General features: G+C 42.4%; 1 protein-coding gene across 1 annotated transcript in view; it reads right to left on the bottom strand.

The window, feature by feature from the left end:
• The window catches only part of syt1a (synaptotagmin Ia), a 178385-nt gene that overhangs the window by 6000 nt on the left and 149641 nt on the right, over positions 1-22744 (bottom strand). Inside the window, 5 exon segments of the mRNA XM_027018520.2 lie at positions 6971-7088; positions 9024-9191; positions 11028-11195; positions 15435-15560; positions 19338-19510. Of these exon segments, the coding sequence (XP_026874321.2) occupies positions 6971-7088; positions 9024-9191; positions 11028-11195; positions 15435-15560; positions 19338-19510 (753 nt within the window).

Below are 22744 nucleotides of genomic sequence, written 5' to 3'. Positions count from 1 at the left end.
AACACATTCAGTTCCTTCAACAACACCAAGAAAATGTACACTTTATGAGGAGCTTAGGTCAAAAACAGGGACGGGCCGCTGAGTACACTAACTGTCTAATCATCACATTTTCAAAGAGGTATTATGTTTAATTGTAATAAAAGTGATTTGGATTTGGAGCAGTAGATTCAGGGCTGGGCCCTTACCATGTTAGGGGTGGATACACAATCAATTCCTACAGAAGGTTCTAGAAGAGGCCTTTTTTCGTTCACTGATTGACTGAATCCCACTGCTGAAACTTGCGTGTGTGAAGGGAATCCAGCTGTCGGTGGTAGATATGAAGTGATTAGCAGTGAAGGCTCAGTAAACACCTCAGTGCCTGTGAGGATTGATTCTTGTTTTCCCATTAATCACATAACTAGGTAAATAGGTAGACTTCATCCAAAAATGATTGTTTTCAGTTGTTTTCTTTAGCGAATGGCTTTATTGGAGTTTAACTTGCAATGATATGACAACATTGACAAAGATGTTAACTGTGATAATTGAAAAATGTTTTTAATGTGTCTTGATTTACCCAGTATGCTAAAATAAAGATTTTGCTTGCAAACATTAGCAAGCCAACAGGTATATTTATTAGCTAGCTAACTATGCTACATACAGGTCAGTTTTTGGAACATTTTCATTATTTCTGCAGTCAATTGCTTCTGGAAAAAAAGCTACATTCTAATGATCTTATTTAATCAAGGGTAACTTTAGGCTTTTTTTCCCCAATTGGCTGCCATCCCATTGCTCAACTTAAAACAAGAACTGTGAGGGACGTCATGTTTAGCATCCACTGCGCATCATTTCTATGTTCTCAGGGTCCTACATTGCTCAGATTGATATGACACATAATAGGAATATGACAAAGACTCCTACGTTCCCCAGGTCAACGTGCTCCAGTGTTCCCAGGCTCAGACTTTCCCCAGATCTATATATGTGATCTGCCAGGGTCCTATGTTCCCAGGGTCCTATGTTCCCACAGTCCCATGTTCCCACAGTCCTATGTTCCCACAGTCCTATGTTCCCACGGTCCTATGTTCCCACAGTCCTATGTTCCCACAGTCCTATGTTCCCAGGGTTCTATGTTCCCACAGTCCTATGTTCCCACAGTCCTATGTTCCCAGGGTTCTATGTTCCCACAGTCCTATGTTCCCACAGTCCTATGTTCCCACAGTCCTATGTTCCCAGGGTTCTATGTTCCCACAGTCCTATGTTCCCACAGTCCTATGTTCCCACAGTCCTATGTTCCCACGGTCCTATGTTCCCACAGTCCTATGTTCCCAGGGTCCTATGTTCCCACAGTCCTATGTTCCCACAGTCCTATGTTCCCAGGGTTCTATGTTCCCACAGTCCTATGTTCCCACAGTCCTATGTTCCCAGGGTCCTATGTTCCCACAGTCCTATGTTCCCAGGGTTCTATGTTCCCACAGTCCTATGTTCCCACAGTCCTATGTTCCCAGGGTTCTATGTTCCCACAGTCCTATGTTCCCACAGTCCTATGTTCCAGGGTCCTATGTTCCCACAGTCCTATGTTCCCACAGTCCTATGTTCCCAGGGTTCTATGTTCCCACAGTCCTATGTTCCCACGGTCCTATGTTCCCAGGGTCCTATGTTCCCACAGTCCTATGTTCCCAGGGTTCTATGTTCCCACAGTCCTATGTTCCCACAGTCCTATGTTCCCACGGTCATATGTTGCCCAGTTCTACATAGCACATAAGACAACCATGAAAAACATGTTCTTCAGCTCTGCATTCCCATAAAATGACATGGACTATTGTGTGAACTCATCAAAGGACTTCTGTCCCCCAGCACTGCAATATGGATCTCTAAATATTAGGCCTAGGATTAGGGTTAGGGTTAATGTGTGTTAACATGTCAGAATATTGAACATAGAAACCTGGGAACGTAGGACCCTGGGAACATAAATACATTCTGATTTATTGTTAGCTGTGGCTGTAACTAACGGAGAACAAAGTGGAGTAATATCTTGTAATCACTTTGTAAGTCACCCTGGATAAGAGCGTCTGCTAAATGCTATACATGTAAAGGTAAACTTGTGCAATCTACGCAGCAGATAGCTTGCAAGACAGAAGGGATCCTACAAATGGTTGCAATGGAGACAAGAGAAAACACTTAAGACAAGTCAAACTGATTCTTTTCAAGATTTCAAAGTGTTTAAGATGTACTGTTGACCTGCATAAAAAATGGTGTGTAGAGGATGGTGGTAGGTTTACACTAGGCCTACTTTTCTTGTTTACTGTAGAAGTGATGATATTCTATGCGTAGAAACATAAATTCTTAATATAGCAAGAAGGTGACAGTGTCCCAGTGTAAAACGGTACAGTTGTATCTAAATGAGAGTCGTATCCAGACTCACTGGTGGGGTATTGGCCTACACGTTTCTGAATCTCATCACCCAGGCTGGGTTACACCCGCCAGCTTAGCATCCCCACCTCTGGTACACATTAACCCTTATTAAAATATCCCCTGGACTGGCTCTTGCTCAAAAAGGTACCGAAAGAGGTGACGCATTTCCTGCCAGCTACTGCCATTGGCATCATTTGCTACAGGGCAAATTTAATCTTTTTTTTTTCTCTTTCTTTTTTGCCTATCATTTTAAATTTGCTCTCTCTCTGTCACTCTCTCTCTTTCTCTCTGTCTCTCTCTCTCTCTCTCTCTCTCTCTCGCACACACACGCACACACTTTCTCTCTCTCACTATCTCACTCTCTTTCTCTGTCACACTCTCTCTCTCTCTCTCTCTCTCTCTCTCTCGCTCTCTCTCTCTTTACCTGTCAGTCATTTTCTTTTTTAAATTACTGTGGATATACTGTGGAGCAGATATACATAATAAAAATGATAGGTGCTGAGTCATGACAAAGATAGTCCAAAAAATAAAAATAAATTATTTATATATATATATATATATATATATATATATATATATATATATATATATATATATATATATATATACACACACACACATATATATATATATATATATATATATATATATATATATATATATATATATATATACATATATATATATATATATATACATATATATATAAAAATTTACAAACCATATATATATATATATATATATATATATATATATATATATATATATATATATATATATAGTATATATATATATATATAGATATATAGATATAAAATTTACAACCCCTGCCTCATTTTTTAAACACTCTTTATCTGTGTAGCCATAGTCTGAGTCACATTTCAGAGAGAATGCGTTGTCACTCAGAGACAGAAACAGCACTACACACACACTGAGGAAACAGGGCGACATCCTGTGTACCCACACCATATGGAATACAAAGCAGCTGAAACAGATCTAGTTTTGGTTTTAACTGTATACTAGTGTCAACATCCATCCCCTGCCCCATGTCCTTTTTTAAAGTGCTATACTGGGTCCATTCGAGTCTTGGACATTGTTGGTGTGATTATTGTCCACACTGACACTGGATCAAGGATCAGGGCTTTGAACTATACATCACTTCCCCTTTGGAGGGAAAAACATAAGCATGACAAAAGCATCAGCAATATATATATCTCCTCCCACAGGTTTTTGGTGTTGTTCCATGCATGGCAATAACAAAACAAAAAAGTAGAATCTTAGGATTTCACAATTCCAGATCAATACAGTAATTTTTAAAGAGTTGCCTGGCAACAGGCACACTGGGATTTGGGACTGTTTATGAAATCTGTGACAGTCTACCCTTGCATGGAATACATGTCAAAGCACTGAAGATCAAAGTCCTGGCAGCAATTCACACACTTCTTCAGGACATACACTCACTAGAAAAATCTTCTGAAAGAGGCAATGCGAATCCAAACGCTTTAAAACTGGAGCCAAAAATATCGACCTCCTCAGAGGAAATGTGTACATCCTGGTAGTGTTTTCATTTCCGTATCCCAGTGGTCCAACAGCATGATTAAATGGAGCCATGATCAGCTCTTTCACAGTCAGACATTTAACACATACAGGCCAAGCACCCACTCTCATGTACAGCAGGTGAAATAAGTATTGAATATGTCACCAGTTTTCTAAATAAATATATTTCTAAAGGTGCTATTGACGTGAAATTCTCACCTGATGTCGGTAACAACCTGTCCCATCCACACATGCAAAGAAATCAAACCATAGATGTCCATAAATTATGTGTAATAAAGAGAAATTACACAGGGAAAAATACTTTGTACAAAAGCCTTTGTTGGTGATGGCAGCTTCAAGACACCTCCTGTATAGAGAAACTAGTCGCATGCATTGCTCAGGTGTGATTTTGGCCCATTCTTCCACACAAACACACTTCAAATCCTGAAGGTTTCGTGGGCTCCTTCTGTGAACTCTGAGCTTTAGTTCCTTCCATAGATTTTCAATTGGATTCAGGTCAGGTGATTGGCTGGGCCATTCTAGCAGCTTTATTTTCTTTCTCCAAAACCATTTGAGAGTTTCCTTGACTGTGTTTGGGATCATTGTCTTTCTGAAATTTCCACCCTCGTTTCTTCTTCATCATCCTGGTAGATGGCAGCAGATTTTTTTTTATCAAGAATGTCTCGGTACATTTGTCCATTCATCCTTCCTTCAATTATATGAAGCGAGCCAGTGCTGTATGCTGAACAACAGCCTCACACCATGATGTTCCCACCTCCAAACTTCACTGTTGTTATAGTGTTTTTGGGGTGATATGCAGTTCCTTTTGACCTCCAAACTTGGTGTGTATTATGGCATCCAATGAGTTCAATTTTGGTCCCATCTAACCAGACTATTCTCACAGTATTTTACAGACTTGTCTAAATGTTGTTGAGCAAACTTTAAATGCGCTTCAACATGCATTTCTTCAGCAATGGAGTCTTGCGTGGTGAGCGTGCATGCAGGTTATAGAGGTTGAGTGCATTACTTGTAACTGCTGATTCCAGGTCTTTCTGTAGCTCTCCACAGGTGGCTCTTGGACAACTCTTCTGATAATTCTTTTCACTTCTCTGTCTGAAATCTTGCGGGGAGCACCTGGTCGTGGCCGGTTTATGGTGAAACAATGTTCTTTTCACTTCCGGAATATGGCCACAACAGTGCTCACTGGAACCTTCAGTGGTTTAGAAATTCTTCTGTAACAAATGCCATCAGTATATTTTGCAACAATAAAGTTACGAAGGTCTTGAGAGAGCTCACTTGTTTTACCCATCATGAGATGTTTCTTGTGTGGCACCTTGGTAATAAGACACCTTTTTATAGGCCATCCTAGCAGGTCTGCTTTTTAAGTACTCATAGATTTCAGCTGGTGTCATGACTTTCCATGGCTTTTTGCACCTCTCTTTCTTCATGTGTTCAATACTTTTTCCTGTGTCATTTCCCATTAATACACATAATTTATAGACATCTATGGTTTGATTTCTTTGCATGTGTGGACTGGACGGGTTGTTACCGACATCTGGTGAGAATTTCATGTCAATAGCACCTTTAGAAATGTATTTACTTAGAAAATTGATGATACTCATTTCACCTGCTGTATGTGTTAGCTCTGCACATGGGTTCAAGCAGTTGTCTGCATTTCCTGTCCTGTCATGGGTTTATTCCCACCACTCTGCCTCTTCTCCGTTTATCGTCCTGACACTGCTCATATCTACCACCTGTCCGGGTATATTGTTAAAGTCAAATGTATTTCTATTGTATTTTACAACGCAATTTGTCACAAAGCAGATTTCCAAACGCTTGTGTCCAGATTTCTAATGAGCTAAGCCAGTGGTGAGCATGGCAAGTCAAAGGAGACAAATGATCGCTGAAGCAGGTGGCTGACATGAGTTATGGGCTGCTGTAGAAGAACGGCTGATAGTGGCCCAGAAAAGGCACTCTTAGGAAGGGATTCTAATTACATGTATCCTAACTGAAAAAACTCCGCGTCTTGTCTATCAGTTGGGCCACTGAAAGATTAGAGGGAGTTTGAGTGAAGAATCAAATAAATGACAGGCTGAGTCTAGGTGCTGAGTCATGACGAAGATAGTCAGTAATTATTGGCATGATATATGCGGGCCTATTGTTCCTGCCATGTGACAGCCCTTTGAAGTCTTTCCCTTATGAAGAATAACATACCCACAACCACACTGCGCCATTAGCAGCGCCAATCTCACGGCGCTTTGGAAAAATGCATACAAAATGGTGGAGGGAAAAAAAAAGAGTTTTGCAGTGCAATCTCCAGATTGCTTTGAAGATTGACTAGGCTTCTTAAATTCACATTCAGTCATCCAGTCTGTCGGTGTGACAAAAAACTTTGCAATGGATAGCAAAGGAACTTTTCTGTTCATGACATGCAGTGCCTTCAGACGTGATGGGGCTGAATTGCCTCCAACGGCTGGCTGGAAACTACTACACTGTTCTGATTTACCCCACCACTTCACTTCAGCCACGTCAAAGCCCACGTGACTCAGTCAGACACATTCAGATCTCTGCCTTCTCTGTTAATGCTGTCTGCTACCTTCCTAATTTACCGCCCCTCTGTCAGTTCACGTGATTAGACCCGCTGACGTCACATGACCACCTCGGCTCAGGGTGCTAACGAGACACAGTCGGAGTGTCAGCTGTTCTTGAATTGGTTACCACAGCTCCATGGTGCTTTACTACACAGTTGACTGCGCTGAACAGAACAAAAATCTTCAGTGGAATGAGAGACTCTTTCCTGATACTTTCCTGATCTGTTTACACTCGAATGCATATCGGAGAGCTTGAACTTGTAAAATGGGTGAAGACTTGTAAAGACGTGTGTGAAGGTGGACGTGCGCCCATCAGACTCTGACACTGCGAACCACATACTGCGATTTGAGCACAGAAACGCCCAACGCTTCCAAAAGAATGGAATGGGAACGAGGACGCAACACCGAGGAGCAGACATGGTCAGGAAACCCGTGAGGGTCTTTTGCTCTCTCACCTGACAGACCGCCCACATCCATCTTCTTCAGGTTTTTGGCTTCCAGAATGACAACGGTCAGCTTGCCAGCAGTGGGCACATAACGCAGGGAAAAACAAATGTCCCCAAGCTTCTCTTGCTGTGGGTAATGGGAGAAAGAGGAGGGTCAGTAGACAGCGGCTGGCAGTGCATTACAGACGTGAGACACTAGTAAGGTCTGATATTAAGACTTTAAGACCTGCTTCTCTCGTCAGAATTACTGGCAAATAAATACATAAGTACAAGAGCACTAAAGTTGTGCCGATTGTTATCGGGCTTGTTGCCGTTCTGGGGATCGTCGATAGGCACTGTAGTGGGGAGCATAAGGGCCAATTTGTGGACTGGCACTGTGCGTAATTGTTTTTTCATACGTGAACACGTGTACATGTCACAGGCATGAGCAGGCCTAGGGCATGTTCATTAATATGCATGAAACAGAGAGGGCAATGGACAGGAGGGAAAGGTTAACATTTTGGCTCTAATTTGAACTGATTCATGCAATATTCCACACAACAAACCGTCAGTTTCTTTCTCGTTAGAAGGTCATTAAATTACATTACAAACTCTCCAAAGGTTTCCATCTTCTTTGTAAATTCTTCTGTAAATAAATTTGATCAAATATTGTGCTGGAATAAACAAAATAATTGAATTTCCACATTGAACAATGAACATCTAAGGTGATCAAATGTGTTGTAAGTTCTTCTACTGCTATTTTTTTGCTCTTCTTTAAACTCAGAAATCGCACATGCTATGGGCTGCGCAGGGAAACGCTACTCCCAGGAAACCCCCCTGCAAGCAGGCCACTCTAATTTCTCACTCCTCTCATGTCCGCCGGGAGTGACACAGTGCCTGTGCCCTCTTAATTACGTAACTTCAATTCGCTATCGGACAATTCACATGCGGAACAGGTGTGACAGAGGAATTGAACTGCTGGTTCGATGTTTGGTGCACTCCAGCCGGAGGAGGTTCAATTCTGCTGTGGTGGTACTTGGTCTGACATAGTCTGGTTACTGTTCAAAGACTAGTAGAAAGCCCGAGAGACTTTAGGCATTTGTTACTTATTACTTATTTGTTACTTATTAGTAGATCACGAATTAGTAGGGAATTTAAACCTATGTCTTTCTCGTTGAGGAATTCAAGATATCAAGATATCAAGATTAGCTTTATATTGACAATGTGGCTTGTTTCCATCTCTCGTGAGTACTGTGTTTCTCACAGCTTACCCAGTAGTCAAACGCAACCTTTCCTGCGTGCAGATAATCTTCACCACCCCCCACCCCCCAAACCCGCAAGTAGAGTGATAATTAACCTTTACATAAACCAACCATGCCACAAAAACAAGGTTCCCCTGACAACCACTTCCTAAATGCTATACACCATGACATTTACCGTGAAAATTGAATTTCCTGAACCAGTGCATGGGAAGTCTCACCTTTATTAATAGCAGTGTGGCATCGGCAGCTGATTAACTGATGTTTTGTGACAGATGGATTCTTAATATAATGCTGAGAGCTCTTTGAAGGATATATATTGTATTAGCTCACTGTACATTTATAGACGATCTTACTGGAACAACGCTACTTGTCACTATGGCTTTCCTGACATCACTGTCCCAAACCAGTAATGTAAAGAAATTTCATTTTCATTGGAACAGCAGTGGCAGTATTTAAATGCCAAGCCTCCACTCTCCATCAAACATTGGGTTTGCTTTGTGTGAGCATTGGAAAGGATCTAGAACATTCTCCCCCTATTCACAGTGACCATCTGGCTTGTAGGTTCTTAAACGTAACACTACAGACACAACAGAAGGTTACTGTTGTAGGTCAGTATGCCCAAAGACACTCTGGGCAACTATTGTGCCTTGTATGCCAAGCAATTAAGACTACTGGAATGGGACACCAAAATCAGAAACCATAATAATAGCCACAACTATGGTCTGTGGTCTGTGCCTTTGCTTACTGAGCGCTTGAGCCTTGCAGTAAATTGAGGCAACGCTACCGATATACAATAAAATGGCACCACGACAGGTTCTTACTTCTTCTTTCTCAGCACTCTGCAAATCTCGCCACTCCTCAGTAACATGGCTGAAGTCCACCTTGTTCATGGGCACCTTGACATCACCAATGGCGTCATGTTTGGAAAAGCGGTCGAAGTCATACATCGTCATCACCAGGGTCTTCCCTCCCAGCTCTGTGTAAGGAACCTGAGCAGCAGAGGACCGAGATCACACTGACACCTCGCTTAACTCTGAGAAAGAGGAATTGTGGGAAACCTGACTTTTTTTTTTCTTGGTGTGTGCTTAAATTTGTCTCATTCGGTGTAATCATAGTCACGGCAGGTGCAATCAAATGAAAGTGATTGCATTTGGTGGCAGAAAAATGGCCATACGGCGAAGTGAGTTTGACACATCACTCACCCCCATGGAAATGCAATCAAAGCCAAATCATCTGGTTCACACCTCAGTATTCATGAGGGAGTGAGAGGTGCTCATTTGCAGCTCAACACACTGCAGTAAGTTTCTCTCAGGAAACTGCATTTCTGCATGTGTGTTGTGTGTTTGAGTGTGTGTGTGTGTTTGAGTGTGTGTGTGTGTGTGTGTGTGTGTGTTTGAGATTTGAGTACCTGGCTCATGACATTATACAATAATCACATCTTTTTTAGACAGTCCTTATCTGCTGCACAGATGCAGGAATGAAACAGTTTCCTGCTGTGGTCATGTCTGTCTGTGCCTGCCTGCGTGTGTGTGTGTGCGTGTGTGTGTGTGTGATTTGATTCTTGATTGCCTCCAATTGAGCTGTCTTTCAGACAAAACTCATTATACGAGGGAATTGTTTCAACATGGTGACAAAGTGCTTGACTGTCCAGGAGAGAGATAAGGCACCATGGTGGGGTTGCTATTTTGTCCTTCTCTCTTTCTCTCTCTCTCTCTCTCTCTCTCTCTCTCTCTCTTTCTCTCTCTCTCTTTCTTTCTCTCTCTCTTTCTCTCTCTCCTTCACACACACACACACACACACACACACACACACACACACACACACACACACACAGACCACTCAGCTAGCTCACTTGCTCGTATATTTCAATAACTGAAGCAAGATTATCTTGGTGAAATATTATTAATAGTGAAATGTCAAAAGTTTTGTGGGTGCAGAAATAAAAATGTCATCAAAAAGATGAACTTTTGTTTTTATTTACAACAATAAAATGTAATTAAATCTAATAAAAATTATAAAAAAATGTAAATAACTTAGATCTGCTTGAATTTGAAAGTGCATCATATTCTGTGGATATTTTAATTTTATATTATATATATATCCAGTTTGTCCCACAAGTTCTGAATTTTAGGATATTCTATTTTTATATGCAGTGGATTCTCCATAAACATAACTTAAATACAAAAATGCAGATACTTAGAAAGTACTTCGTTACGCTCCATCAACGATTTCATTCTGTATTCAACAGGACCTATGAATCATGAATACAAGAGCCCTTCATATTAAACCAATAGGGTTATGGTGTGTAGGTCTAACTGTATATTTTCACTTTCTACCATTTGCCTTTACATGCTGAGAGCAAAATCTCAGATCCTAAAACAATTTGTGTCTTTTAATGTCAATCTCATCAACAAAACAAATTAACACTGTTTTTAAGGGTGAAGAATAGAAAAACACCCTTTAACCAAAACATACAATCATTATTTAACCAATCACCATTTGGTCAAAATATGGACAAACATCTGTTACTATTTACCTCCACTTAACTCTATTTGCACTGTTAATATAATAAACTGCTCAAACTAAAATGAGACTGCCTCAAAATAACCCACCTGCAGAGGGTCTACTGCTACATCTGTGTGAATTCATAATAGCTCTGGGGCTTTTATGTGCTTCAATCTATCACATGCTTGTTACTGCGCCAGCTGCTTGCAGTTCAAATGAACCATATTGTGCAGGAGACTTTCAGTGCGAACCACAGCAGGCCAGCGACCTTGAGAAGCCTGTGGGGGTCGGGTCCGCCTCCCCTCTGAGGTGCGGCCTACCTTAAAGGTGAACTGCTCGTTGAACGTCGGGTTTAGGGTCTTCCTGTGCACCTTGGTCTCGAACTTCTTCTTTTTGTCAGGCAGCAGGTAGACCTTCACATAAGGGTCGGACGTGCCACCCATGTCCATGGCAGGCAACTCGGCTGCCTGGATGATCCCAACTATGAGCTGAAGGTCAAAGGTCAAAGGTCAAACACTTGCGATTTAAGTATTAGCATTTAGATCCCATTATCTCACCACCAGTGTTTTAGAAATGTAAGTAGCAAAGTAGCAGCCTCAAGTGGACATGTTAAAAGGTGACTGAGATGAACTACTAGTAAACAAAAGATATGTTGTTGCACAATGACTAATAGAATCACCTCTATGATATATAATCCCATGCACTTATTGGATTGGAATAGTTACTGGAATTTGGAACAGGGCATGACTAGAGCTGTTGGCATTTCTCATAACATTGTGTGAGGCACTTCAAACTTGGCCTTTCTGGTATCCGCTCTTTGCATGATTGACTCTTTGGCAGGGTGAGTCCCTTTCTTCATCCTCTCTGACAGGAAGTGCCTCACCCTGGTTTCCTCATCGCTAAGCGTTCATCTGTATGCATGGCAGCCACACCAAAGTGTAAGACAGCTTCTCGTACTGCACCATGGGCCTCTGTGCTGATGCTATTCAGACAGACTCAGGCTTGGAGAGCCAATCAGGGTCGGTGGGTCAGGCACAGGGCTTCCTCTTCAGGCCAGTTATTGAGCAGTAGGCCCCGAGGCTGAGGCCTTATGGACCTGCCCATCTTTACGAAGCCATCTTAGCTTCCTGGGGCCCTGTGGTCAGTCAATCATCCTCCAATCAACCTGCCATCGCTTTTGCCTGCTTAAAGATGCAGGTCACTCAGCCCTGGAGACCACACACTTTACTGCTTCCTCTTTGTGCTCGCTCTCTCTCTCTCTCTCTCTCTCTCTCTGTCTCTCTCCCTCTCTCTTACCTCCTCTCTTCCTCTGTTTCTCTTTTTCTCCAGCTGTCATACTTGGACAGGATTGCAGCAAGGATCAGTGTCACTTGGTAAAAAGCAGCCAAGGAAATGGCAGGCGGTGCCAAGATGCAGGATTTAGTTCCCAGCCTATCACACTGCCCTTGGGAACAGTTTTGCTGTGATGTTCTTTTTTTATTACATAGTAATACAAAATCTACACAGGGACCCTCAGTGGTGGGGTCCTGCACGTACCTGATAAAGGCAGTGTGTGTAGAGTAATATTCTGTGCACAAAACACACACACACATATTGTTACACCTCACATTGAGTATACACATTTTACCAACACACACCACTCACATCTCATGAACAAATATAGCCACACAAGATGAACAAGGTAAAGAGTTTGCTCATTTCTAAATGCTTATGTCACTGCAGTCATGGGTACATATGTTAGTATGTAGCCCTAAAGCATTATGGGATATGCTTATCAAGAAAGAACCAATGACAAAAGAATCTCTTCCTTCACTCAGGATTATCCGTCACTGTACGCGAGTTCTTCAGATTTTACCATAGACAGAAATATGTTGTCAATTAGCTTTCAGAACAGATACTGTATTGTTAGCTGGCATTGAGGTGACCGTCAGTGTGTATATTAGATTTCAGCAGAAATGTTGAGAGAGCATCCTTCACCACACACTTTCATACATGGTGCCATCACTGAGCAGACAAAATTCCCTCTACATTCAGATACTGTATTATCTAAAAAAAAGGATGATGAGAACAGATGTCTGACAAAAACCAGGTTGATTCCAAAAAGGGGAAAAAAAAATCACAATTTGTGCATCCCTGTTACATGTTATATGTAAATGTAACCATTTTTTTCTTGACCTATTTTCTTAACAAATTTTAAATAGCAAATATTTCTGCATTTCATTAAATATTTAATACTTAATAATCTGTATAATCTGTGTAAACGTTGCCATAACAATGTTATTGTTCTTTAAGAACTGTGTTTCAGTGGTTGATACTTCGGTCCAGTGCTAGATCTTATCCCAAAAGCCCAGAAGAATAAAACTGAATAAAACAGAACAAAATAAAAGCTTGTTTAAAACACTTCAGAGATATAACATTTCATGTCTAAAGTGTAGGAGTGCTGGAATACAGCAGCCCACAGAATATCACAGAAAGTGTGCCATTCAAAATAAGTGATTATAACAGTTCATTTATTTTAAAAATTCAGCTTTGGTTGTCCATCTAAATGGATTCAGAGGACTATTGTGGGACAAACAACAAACAATGAGTCAAACCAACAAACACTCCTGACACCCCCCACCCCCACCCCCGTACATGTGGAAGCAGTTGAGTTAAGTGCATGTGCCAAATAAAAAAAAAAAAGCTTTTTATCTAGCTACCCTGAATATTTTCTGCATATCGTCGTCCGTTATTAGCTGTGGCAGAGACAGACAGAAGTGCGGGCACTTTTAACAAACGTTCAAAAGTTTCAAAGCTTGACAAGAGGCAACAAGCTAGCCAACACTCTCGGGACTTTTCCCATCACCCATCATAACCCGCACTGGCGCTGCAGGCCATGGACGCAGCACGCGCCTGATGCAGAGGTAAGGCGGCTTGGCTTCATTGAAGAACCACAGCTACACTGCCTCCTCTCAGCAGGTAGGCTGCACGCAATCCGTCTGCAGAAGGTTGGGTTCTGCCAGCTGAATTGGTGGTGAGGGAAATTTGAGGTGGAAGCACCTTTTTAGAAGAACACGTGTGTTTCTAGTTTGCTGTGCGGTGTAAACGGTGCCGATATGGCAGGAGCTCCTCGCACATCTTTCTAGGCATACATGCGCTGATAAATAAAGCCTCAAATGTCCTGCCTGCGTTATCTGATCGCTGCTTTTCCCGTTTCTGTCTTGCATATTTTTCCTCCTTCCCCTCGTGGCCGCAGAAGGCTAACCCACGTGGCTGGTTAATGCAGCATGCGTCCCCCATGTGCCGCGTGCCTTTGTTCCCCTTCTGTACCCACCTACCCTGCTCAGCTGGGCTGGAAAAGCTAGATTACCCTTAAACAATGGCCGAGCACACTGGAGCCCCGTCACCTTCCTGCTGTGGTGCTATCGCTCTCTCCGTCCCTCCTCTTTACATCACATCATGACTCTTTTATTCAGTTTTTTTTTTTTGGGGGGGGGGGAGGGGTGTTACAGTGGGTTCCTGTGCACTGTGGTGGGGTTTGTGTTGTGTGTGTGTGTGTGTGGCAGCTTTGAGTAGAACCTGGGTTATGCTACTGCCTGAGTAGGTTTAGGTGTGCTGTTACTGGGTGGACCAGTGAAAGAGCTTTTCTGCGTCTGAACTGGTTGATAGCAAGAACGTGTCAACCACATGTGCACGGAGCTGATCTCAGAAGTCGTCTCTGAACTGATCTCCAAATGGGGATGGGATTTGGACCATATATGATATGCATTTCCTTGATCAAGAATCCTACATACTGTGGTGCATAACATCTGGTTTTTCAGGATGAGTACCAGTAGCACTCGGTTTCAATGGAGTAGTACTTACCTCTACTAGAAAACCAAGGTGAACAGGCAAAGCTACGGTGAGAGTCTGCGATGATTCTGCTAGAGAATGAATGCTGTGGCGTGGCATGGCTAAGTGTATAACCAGCTGTGTGCTGCCACTTTAGTTAAACTCAGGGGAAAAAAAACAAGCAATCACACCTTGTAAAAGCATAGTTTGAGTTTGTGACTGATGGCTGAGTGTGTGTGCGTGCATGATGGCTCAGAAACCATAATCTGACTCCGTCAGGTGAGGATTTTTTGCTGGTGGTGCCAGTATGCTCCACATTCATCCACTGCCTCAGTGATGCCCCAGCTCATGTTGGTCAGGAAGACATTCATCAGCTCCTCGGAGAAGCAGAGAATCTCAGCTGATTCCGTGCTTTATTAAGGACAAGTGAGAGGTCTCGCTCAGAAGTGAAGACAACCAGTGTGCTTTTGTACTGTTGCTGACAGTACAGAGAAATGGAATTCTCTGTATTTCTGAAGGAAGGCGCTTCACATCATGCTGCAGAAATAGACGGTGTTTTCACCTTTGGAAATGTTTGGAGAATGTTCAAAATATTCAGAATTTCGTTCTTTATGTGTCTTCATTCAAAAGATTTGACGTTTACTGAAGTTCGGAACTTGGCCTCCACAGTGGTTGTTTCAGAGTCAAATATCAGAGTGAGCAGAGTGCCCCTCAGAATGCCAACATGTTGAAGGATAAGATGTGTGCACAAAAACATTAAGACCAATTAAGACCAAACGGCCATTTGATCAGAATCTTCAGAAAGAAATGAGTCAATAGACCAACAGACAACAGAGTGAACTTACTTACGAACAGGGCTGCTTACAAAAGCCTTCCCACATATCCCCAGACACAGAGAGAACACTCCTGACCCTTACCATATTCTCTGTGAAATTGTAATCCAGGGAGTATTGTAATTTGCCCAGTTTCTCTTGCTCCTTGGGCTCGCTCTCCTTCTCAGACTCCGTCAGCCCTGTTTCCACTTCATCCTCATCCTTCAGGGCCTGAAGGAAACAGCCACCAAGAGTCAGTCGGGGTGGCACGCTGCCCCGGCACCGCCCGGTCTCGCCCGGTCTCGCCTGCCCACCCGCTGCTGAGCCGCGGGTCTGCCGTACGGGCCGGTCTGCTCCTGCATTGAGCCTCACTTAAAAGGGGGGCAAGCGCTAAGAAACACCACAGCAGTTAATACGGGCACATGCTCTGTGACGGACAGACCTCAGGCTGTGAACCCTGCCCGCCAACCCCCACCCCAGTGACAGTCTGTGGGTGTCTAGACTACGCATGTGGTGGGAGGGGCAGACCAGTAATTTGCAGAATGATGAGTGCGATGGGTGCAAGTAGTGTGGCATTGGAAAAGAGAAACTCAAACTTTGTAGTTCGTTCTAATTAAAAAAAAATTCTTATTGAATAAGTCTGTTATTGTAGACAGGCCAGTGTCTGTCCTAAACAAAATCAGTGTGTGTGGGTTGAGGTGTGTGTGGGTGTGTCCCTGGCTATCATGAGTGAGTAGCTGTGTGCTAGGAGGTCTCAAGCATGCGGTTGATGAGCCAAATGCAATTCTCGGTCCATTCAGGGTGAAAGGTCAGTCTGGCTCATCAGTAAGCATGCAGGGCATTCTTGTTGTCCAGACGTGCCCTCGTATGCTAACCCCTTTCTGGCTGGAGTCACCGCTTGCATTCGGTGGCATTACTGTGGCAGTACTGTGACCCTGTAGCCGGCCACGAGGGCCGCCACGTTTATGGAAGCATTATGCATCATGCCAGCGGAAGGGAGGTGGTGTAAAGGAAATCAAAACAAAGAAACACAAACCGGACACGGACCGGTAGCGATCACGGGGCCTGTCCTCTCGGCTGTCAGGTTCATCATTGTGAGAGCAGAAAGGCTGAACAACATTGATTTGTTTTCTTTTTGGCATCATTTTGAAGCCTGGCTGACCTTAAAGGTTAGCTAATTAAGATTTTCCCAAACTCCAATACTATCAATAGCCCAAGCCAAAGTTTAGAGGCAGGAATATTTGAGCTGCCTCTAAGCATTTTGTGTGTTATACTTGCGCATATCACTGCACAAGTATAATTTGCAAATTCTACCAATTTTTTGTGCAACTTTTATGAATTTGACAGAGCCGAAACTCCAAAGGCAAAGTTGACATGGAAACAAGAATGCCATTGGCCCCTATGATGACACATCAATCAGAGACTCCAAATTACTGTTAATACATTTTTTATCAAAACTTTGAAAAGTCAAGGAAATTCTTGATTAATTTACCTTTGTCAGATTCTCTTACACATTACATATAATCTGAAAGTGACCTTATGACCAAGTTTGTTCTGAAACCAGCATGGTTTATTTCCTGTGCTTGACAACAACCAAACAGCACTAGGAAGAGAACCGGCAAGAACAAAGGTGCATGATCCAATTACGGAGACACGCCTGCTCATTCGTGCGAACAGCAGCCTGGCCAGATTAATATGGTGTAAAAAAGGTTTAAGATTGTAAATTTAAGGATTGCTCCTGCATTTATTTTGGAATTCAAATATTACAACATGAAATATTGTAAAAGGTAGGAATGATTAAGGCCAGTATAGAATTTTTATTAACCGTTAATGTATTGGGTCAATAGCAAAAGTGAAAGTTATAGAGATTTGCCAATAGAAAATAACTAAATTGAACAAAAAAAAACAAAAACGTAAGATCTGTATTTGTTAATAGTAACAAGAAATATAATACAATCTATTTGCCTCTAATATTTTTCTTGATATATATTTTCACAGTTTACAGTTGAATTTGTGTTCGATTCAAATGCTGGTTCACTAACAACCTGAGGTATTTATTTAACGGTTAAAAAAAATTATCATTTGTGATTGCACAAATCTTTTTTTCTGGTGTACGTAACTTTTGAACTATTTGCCAAGAATGGAGTCATAAGGATTTGAAGATCAAGCCGATCACTAAACTTTAAAACACATTCAGAATAATTTGCCTGGCTAGTGGCTTGAATGGCATTCTCCTCCTAGGCGTACGCTAGAGGCCAAAGTTCAAGTGTAACAAACCATTCAAAATTCAAATGAAATCTGGCAGTCTTAACCAGGAGACACAGGAATATAGCTGAAGTAAGAAATCAAAGTGGTTCAGCCTGTTCAGAAGCATACCCAAGTGCATTTTATTCATTCATTCATTCATATATATGTGCATACCCAGGGGAACACACACACACACACACACACACACACACACACACACACACACACACACACACACACACATACATACATACATATATACATACATATATACATATATATATATATATAGTGTAGATATAAATGTACTGTATGCATAGTTACATATTTCTTTCTCTACAGGAGTACATTTGCTGTCAAGAGGCTATAAAAAGGCATTGCAGCAGGCTAAAAAAGATCCAACAGCAATTGGGAACCTACCGCCAGTGCCAATCCCGAAAAGTCATCAGACAAAACATAGATAAGGAGGACATAGAAGGAAGAAACACAAATTAAAACAACCACACACAGAGGCCTCCACATGAGTTTGGGCACACCAGGAGAAATGACTGCTAACACTCTCAGACCTTCTTTACAGGCCCTTCTGCTTCCAAATGGCATCGCGTGTGCTACATAGGTCATGATTGGCGTGGTCTTCACGTAAACTGCGTTTAAATGGTTTGGTCTTTGTTAACATGTGGTTGCTTTCAGTTGCTGTTTGTTGAATGTAGGTGTTATCATTATAGCCCACAGGACAGTCAATTAATGAGAAGTCCTTGCGTCTTGGTAATTTACTACTATAATGGGTTATGATTGCGTTATAGTACATTTCTACCCATTACCAAGACAGTCCCATCCGAATGCATCATATTTCAGTAGGCTTTGACAAATATGGGTTTAGCTGTATGGAATAAACTCTAGCACAATTCAGAGCACCTATAAGGAAATCTATCTTTGATATAAGGTAATGTAGTGCCTGTGATCTAAAGTAATGTAAAGTCTGATATAAGGCAAACCTTTCAGGTATCTTTCTTTTATGTCTAGTCATGTGTGTATATGTGCGTGTATATGTTACTCTTGTAACTCTTGTACAGGTGAGTATGTGTGTGTCTAACTCAGGGTCCAAGCATACCTGGACATAAACTGTAAATTAAGGTGTCTTTTCAATTATTCAGTGTGCAGTGCAAAGTTTTGTGAGGCCATTTGAATGTAATTAGTATGCAAACCAGGGTCAGAGTGCCGGTGTTGGATAGAATTTGTGAGTGTGTCAGAAGAAAGAGGGAGTTGCTTTATTGCCCTGACTCCCCTCCCTTAATTAGCTACTGTCATTTCTCTGGGATGATACCACTTCATAGTACAGCATAATCATACGCAAGCATGACAAAAAAGTTCTTAAAACGCGATAAAAGAAAGAGAGAAAAGAAGCAAGCCGTTTAATGTTTAATTATGAGCAACAGAGCAGGCTCTGAGCGTCTTTGTGCTAGTTACCATGCCAGGTATTCAATCCTGCAATTAAAGTCAGCAGTCAGGCAACAGCAGACATTTAACAGAAGACATTTTCTTTCTTTTTTTCCCCTTCACTCTGTCTTTCTTTGGGTGATCTCCAGTCAATCTAGATCTTACTGCTGTTTCCAGATAATGATACCAACCTGCATCATGCGGTAAGACTCTGATAGTAACGCTAGAATAGAAAGAGTATCAGCAGTGTCGTGCAATCACTGTTGTTCAGACAAGGCAAGGCTACAAAATCCAGATGCACGCTAGTAATAAAAGGTTTTTTACCTCGGTTTTGGCCCCCTCTATCACGTCCTTCATGTTAATAGCATTCTTGCCCTTGTCTTTGCACTTTTTCTTGTTCTTCTTCTTGAATATCCATTTTTTGCAGATACAGAAGCAGCAGGACACAACCAGCACGACCGCCACGAACGCAATGGCCACGATGGCCCACGACGGCACTGTGAAAGCAGAAAAAGGCACAAGAAATGACATTAGCAGAGAGCAACTGGCATACGAGCGGCTAGCAAAACTGGCTGCTGATAGGCCCTTATAGATGTACTGCATATGTAGATGGAGAACTCTATCTGCGCGCTCGAAGGAACGACAAAATCCTATTGTGCACCGGAATCCTCTGGGTGGACTTTTCTTCCCAGATCGGGCATTAATATTTTATTATGCTAATGACCAAGAGCAAAGCGCTAGCAACATCAAGGTCATGGGTCTGATCCCCAGGGAGCACGAATGCCGGGAATGCTGGGAATGTAATGAAGTTTGCTCCACACGGTGTTACATCAACCAGCAAATCCAAAGAGCTTGTTGAATTTTTGTCCGTCGAAATGAAAACGCTGCACGAAAATGCACACTTCCTGTTGCACGATACTGCAGATACAAGGACATATCAGGGGCGTGGAAAGTGCAGTCTAGTTTAGCATGTCTCCTTTAAGCAGTCAGCACTGAAAGCTGAACAAAAATGGCTACTATTAAGACAAGCCTTTGTGACTAGGCTCCACCACATTTTTTTCGAGAGGTTTTTTCTTGGCTCTGCACCATTATTGTGATAAAGGTTTCTTCCTACTGCTGATAGTGCTTTGATCAATAGAAAGGGAAGGCGCTGCTGTCTAGACACAGAAGCTTAATGATCTCGACTCAAACAGAGACGTTTAAACACTCAAGAGGACCCTCAGCCAATAACAGATGCAGGGCTTATAAACTCTCCTCGTTTAAGACTGACGCTATTGTACCAGCCACTGGCAGCAATAAGTTTGTGTCATCAAGGAGGAAGGGGATTTTTCTATATAAGGATTTCTTCTGAAGGCACAAGTTTATGCTTGGCTAGTATATGTGAGCTCGATGATGAAAGCATCCCTGTACATTCAGGCAGAACCAACAGAGCAAGTGAACTTTCCGGAGCTTTAACGGCCATTTCTAAAATCTGCTCTTTTATGCGGCTCATTGCCTTCTTATAACGGAACAAGATTCAACGAACGGGACATAAACGTTTGCTCCTGTATGCCGAGTTTAAGGCTGGCTGATGATCTTTTTCGGGTCCTGTCTTTGACTAAATACAGCTTAGCTTACAGCTTCAGCCTGCGCTGTCAGAGGAAGACAAGCTGCTGTCCTCCTCTGCACAGTGACAGGACTAACTGCCTCCTGCCAAGTGCCAAATCAGGAGATGGCTCCAAACAAAGGGATTAAAAGTAGCTGTAGCACATACATCAGCAGAGCGTAGACGAGAACGGCCCCTACTTTAGGAGAAATGCGGGGAAACGTTCCCCCTCTCCAAACGCACATGTGCACAAACCAGTTTGGCAACAGATGCTTTGGAAGAATCCCTGATTCACGGAGGCGTGCAATAATTAAGGATTCTATTCTAAAAACTCCAAACACCCGACGTGCCATGCTTCCTTTTTTTCCAGTGAGGTGGACAGACAAAGTCGCCCAGAAAAACATAGCAAATTGGGCCAGTATGTTGCAATTTGTAGAAGTGCTGCCCTAATGTGCACAGCAGAAAAGAGCGAGCAAAGAGGTATTGTGAGGTGAGCATGTACAGACGTGAAAGTGTCTTTAAGAAACAGCCTTTATTTCTTTGGTCTCCATTCTGTTTTGAAGGCTCTCAGACTTGTATGTATTTTCTTCCACCAGGGATAAATAGCATCTCTTCCCCTCTCAGGGGGCTTAGATTTACTGGCACAGGGCAGCATTTCCCTCAGTGGAGACTTAGGGGGCAAAAGCAGATGAGAGAAAAAAATCAATGTGCTGTTGACAAAATCGATATGCACTCTCGGTCCAAGGATAAACAGTGAGAGATGTTGTGAAGTAGCGCTGAGTCCTCAGTCTCCCGGCCATGCCACTGCTTGCTGTGGAGATGGTGGTGGTTCCAGACTGTCCTCTTTCGTATTCTCTTGCCCTAAATGTATTTCTAGCATTAGCGTTGATCTGGAACAGGTGGAGGTAGTGGGAGGTGTTAAGGAAACCCAGCGCTCTTTTTAGCAACCCCTAAAAATACTGTCCAAAAATAAAAAGGGTGAAGACTTATTTAATTATAAATTTCACCACTTGACTGAGAGCACTGCAGCTTTAAAACTGATATCACTTCCCAGGATACACTGTCAGTTTTTAAGGCTTCAGGGATTATGGGCATGTGTATGTCTGGTAAATCCTTAAATGCAAAGCCCACTGTAACCTCATTTCCTCCTTTCTACCTCAGCCTTTTTTTTTTTTTTTTTGCAAAGTTAGGCCCCCATCTCCATTTTAAATTATTTTTCAAAAATAAAATGCCAAAATAGCAAATAAATGAAGAAACTGTAGCAAAATGCACATTTGATAAGTGGAATTTGAGTGGAGTGGAATATGATTTCATGTTATTATGTTACTATCATCAATAAAATGTTTTGACAGTTTTATCAATGTGGTTAGCTCAATTTTAGACAGTGACACCACAAAAGAAGAAGAAGGCGGTTTTGACTGCAACCCAAGGTGCTGTCTCTTCCACAGCTTGCTTGAAAAGAACAAATCCCACAGCAGATCTGTGTGACAGCTGGACAGCAGCAGCCGATCTGAATGCCACTCTAGTCAATCAGTGGGTAGCTTTGGCGGGGCTGCTCTAAGAATGAGCTCCTGAGCCCATCATTAGCCATGCCACTCCCCCAAGATGCCACCCACTGATTCATGCCTGTCACTGCCCCCTGCTCTCCTCTCTGTGAGTGCTGCCGCCGCCGTCTCTGACCTGCCACCGCCCTCCGAGCTGTGCTCTGCCCCAGGTCATGGTGAGCCGCATGCGTCTGCTGCCTCAGACAGCACAGCATGTCTCCTGCTCTGAACTGCGTTTAAACCCTTTCACGAGTAAAAGCATTGATAAAGGTTGTGATGCCGCCTCATCCCTCACAGAAGTGTATTGGTTAATCCAGGTTGATGCACTCAATGAGAGGACTGTAGCATGAACCATTAGAGCATTCTGTTTCTGTGCTTCACAAACACATTGACTGTCAGTTTTGATGAAAAAAATGGATGAGAGGATGACTTCTCCTGTCACTATATATGATACAAAACACGGCATTTCTTTTGCAAGGGCTTGTCAACGGATCATAACATACGACATTAGGCCTATGATATATGAGACATGATCGACTATTACTGTATGAAAAAGGGTTAGAAAGTTAGGAGTTGATGCTAGTAAAAATGTTAACACTAGC

This window comes from Electrophorus electricus, chromosome 7 (assembly GCF_013358815.1).
Source record: "Electrophorus electricus isolate fEleEle1 chromosome 7, fEleEle1.pri, whole genome shotgun sequence".
Classification (NCBI taxonomy): Eukaryota; Metazoa; Chordata; class Actinopteri; order Gymnotiformes; family Gymnotidae; genus Electrophorus; species Electrophorus electricus.
Note: the sequence above shows the minus strand (reverse complement) of the source record. Positions and strands in the feature narration are given on the sequence as shown.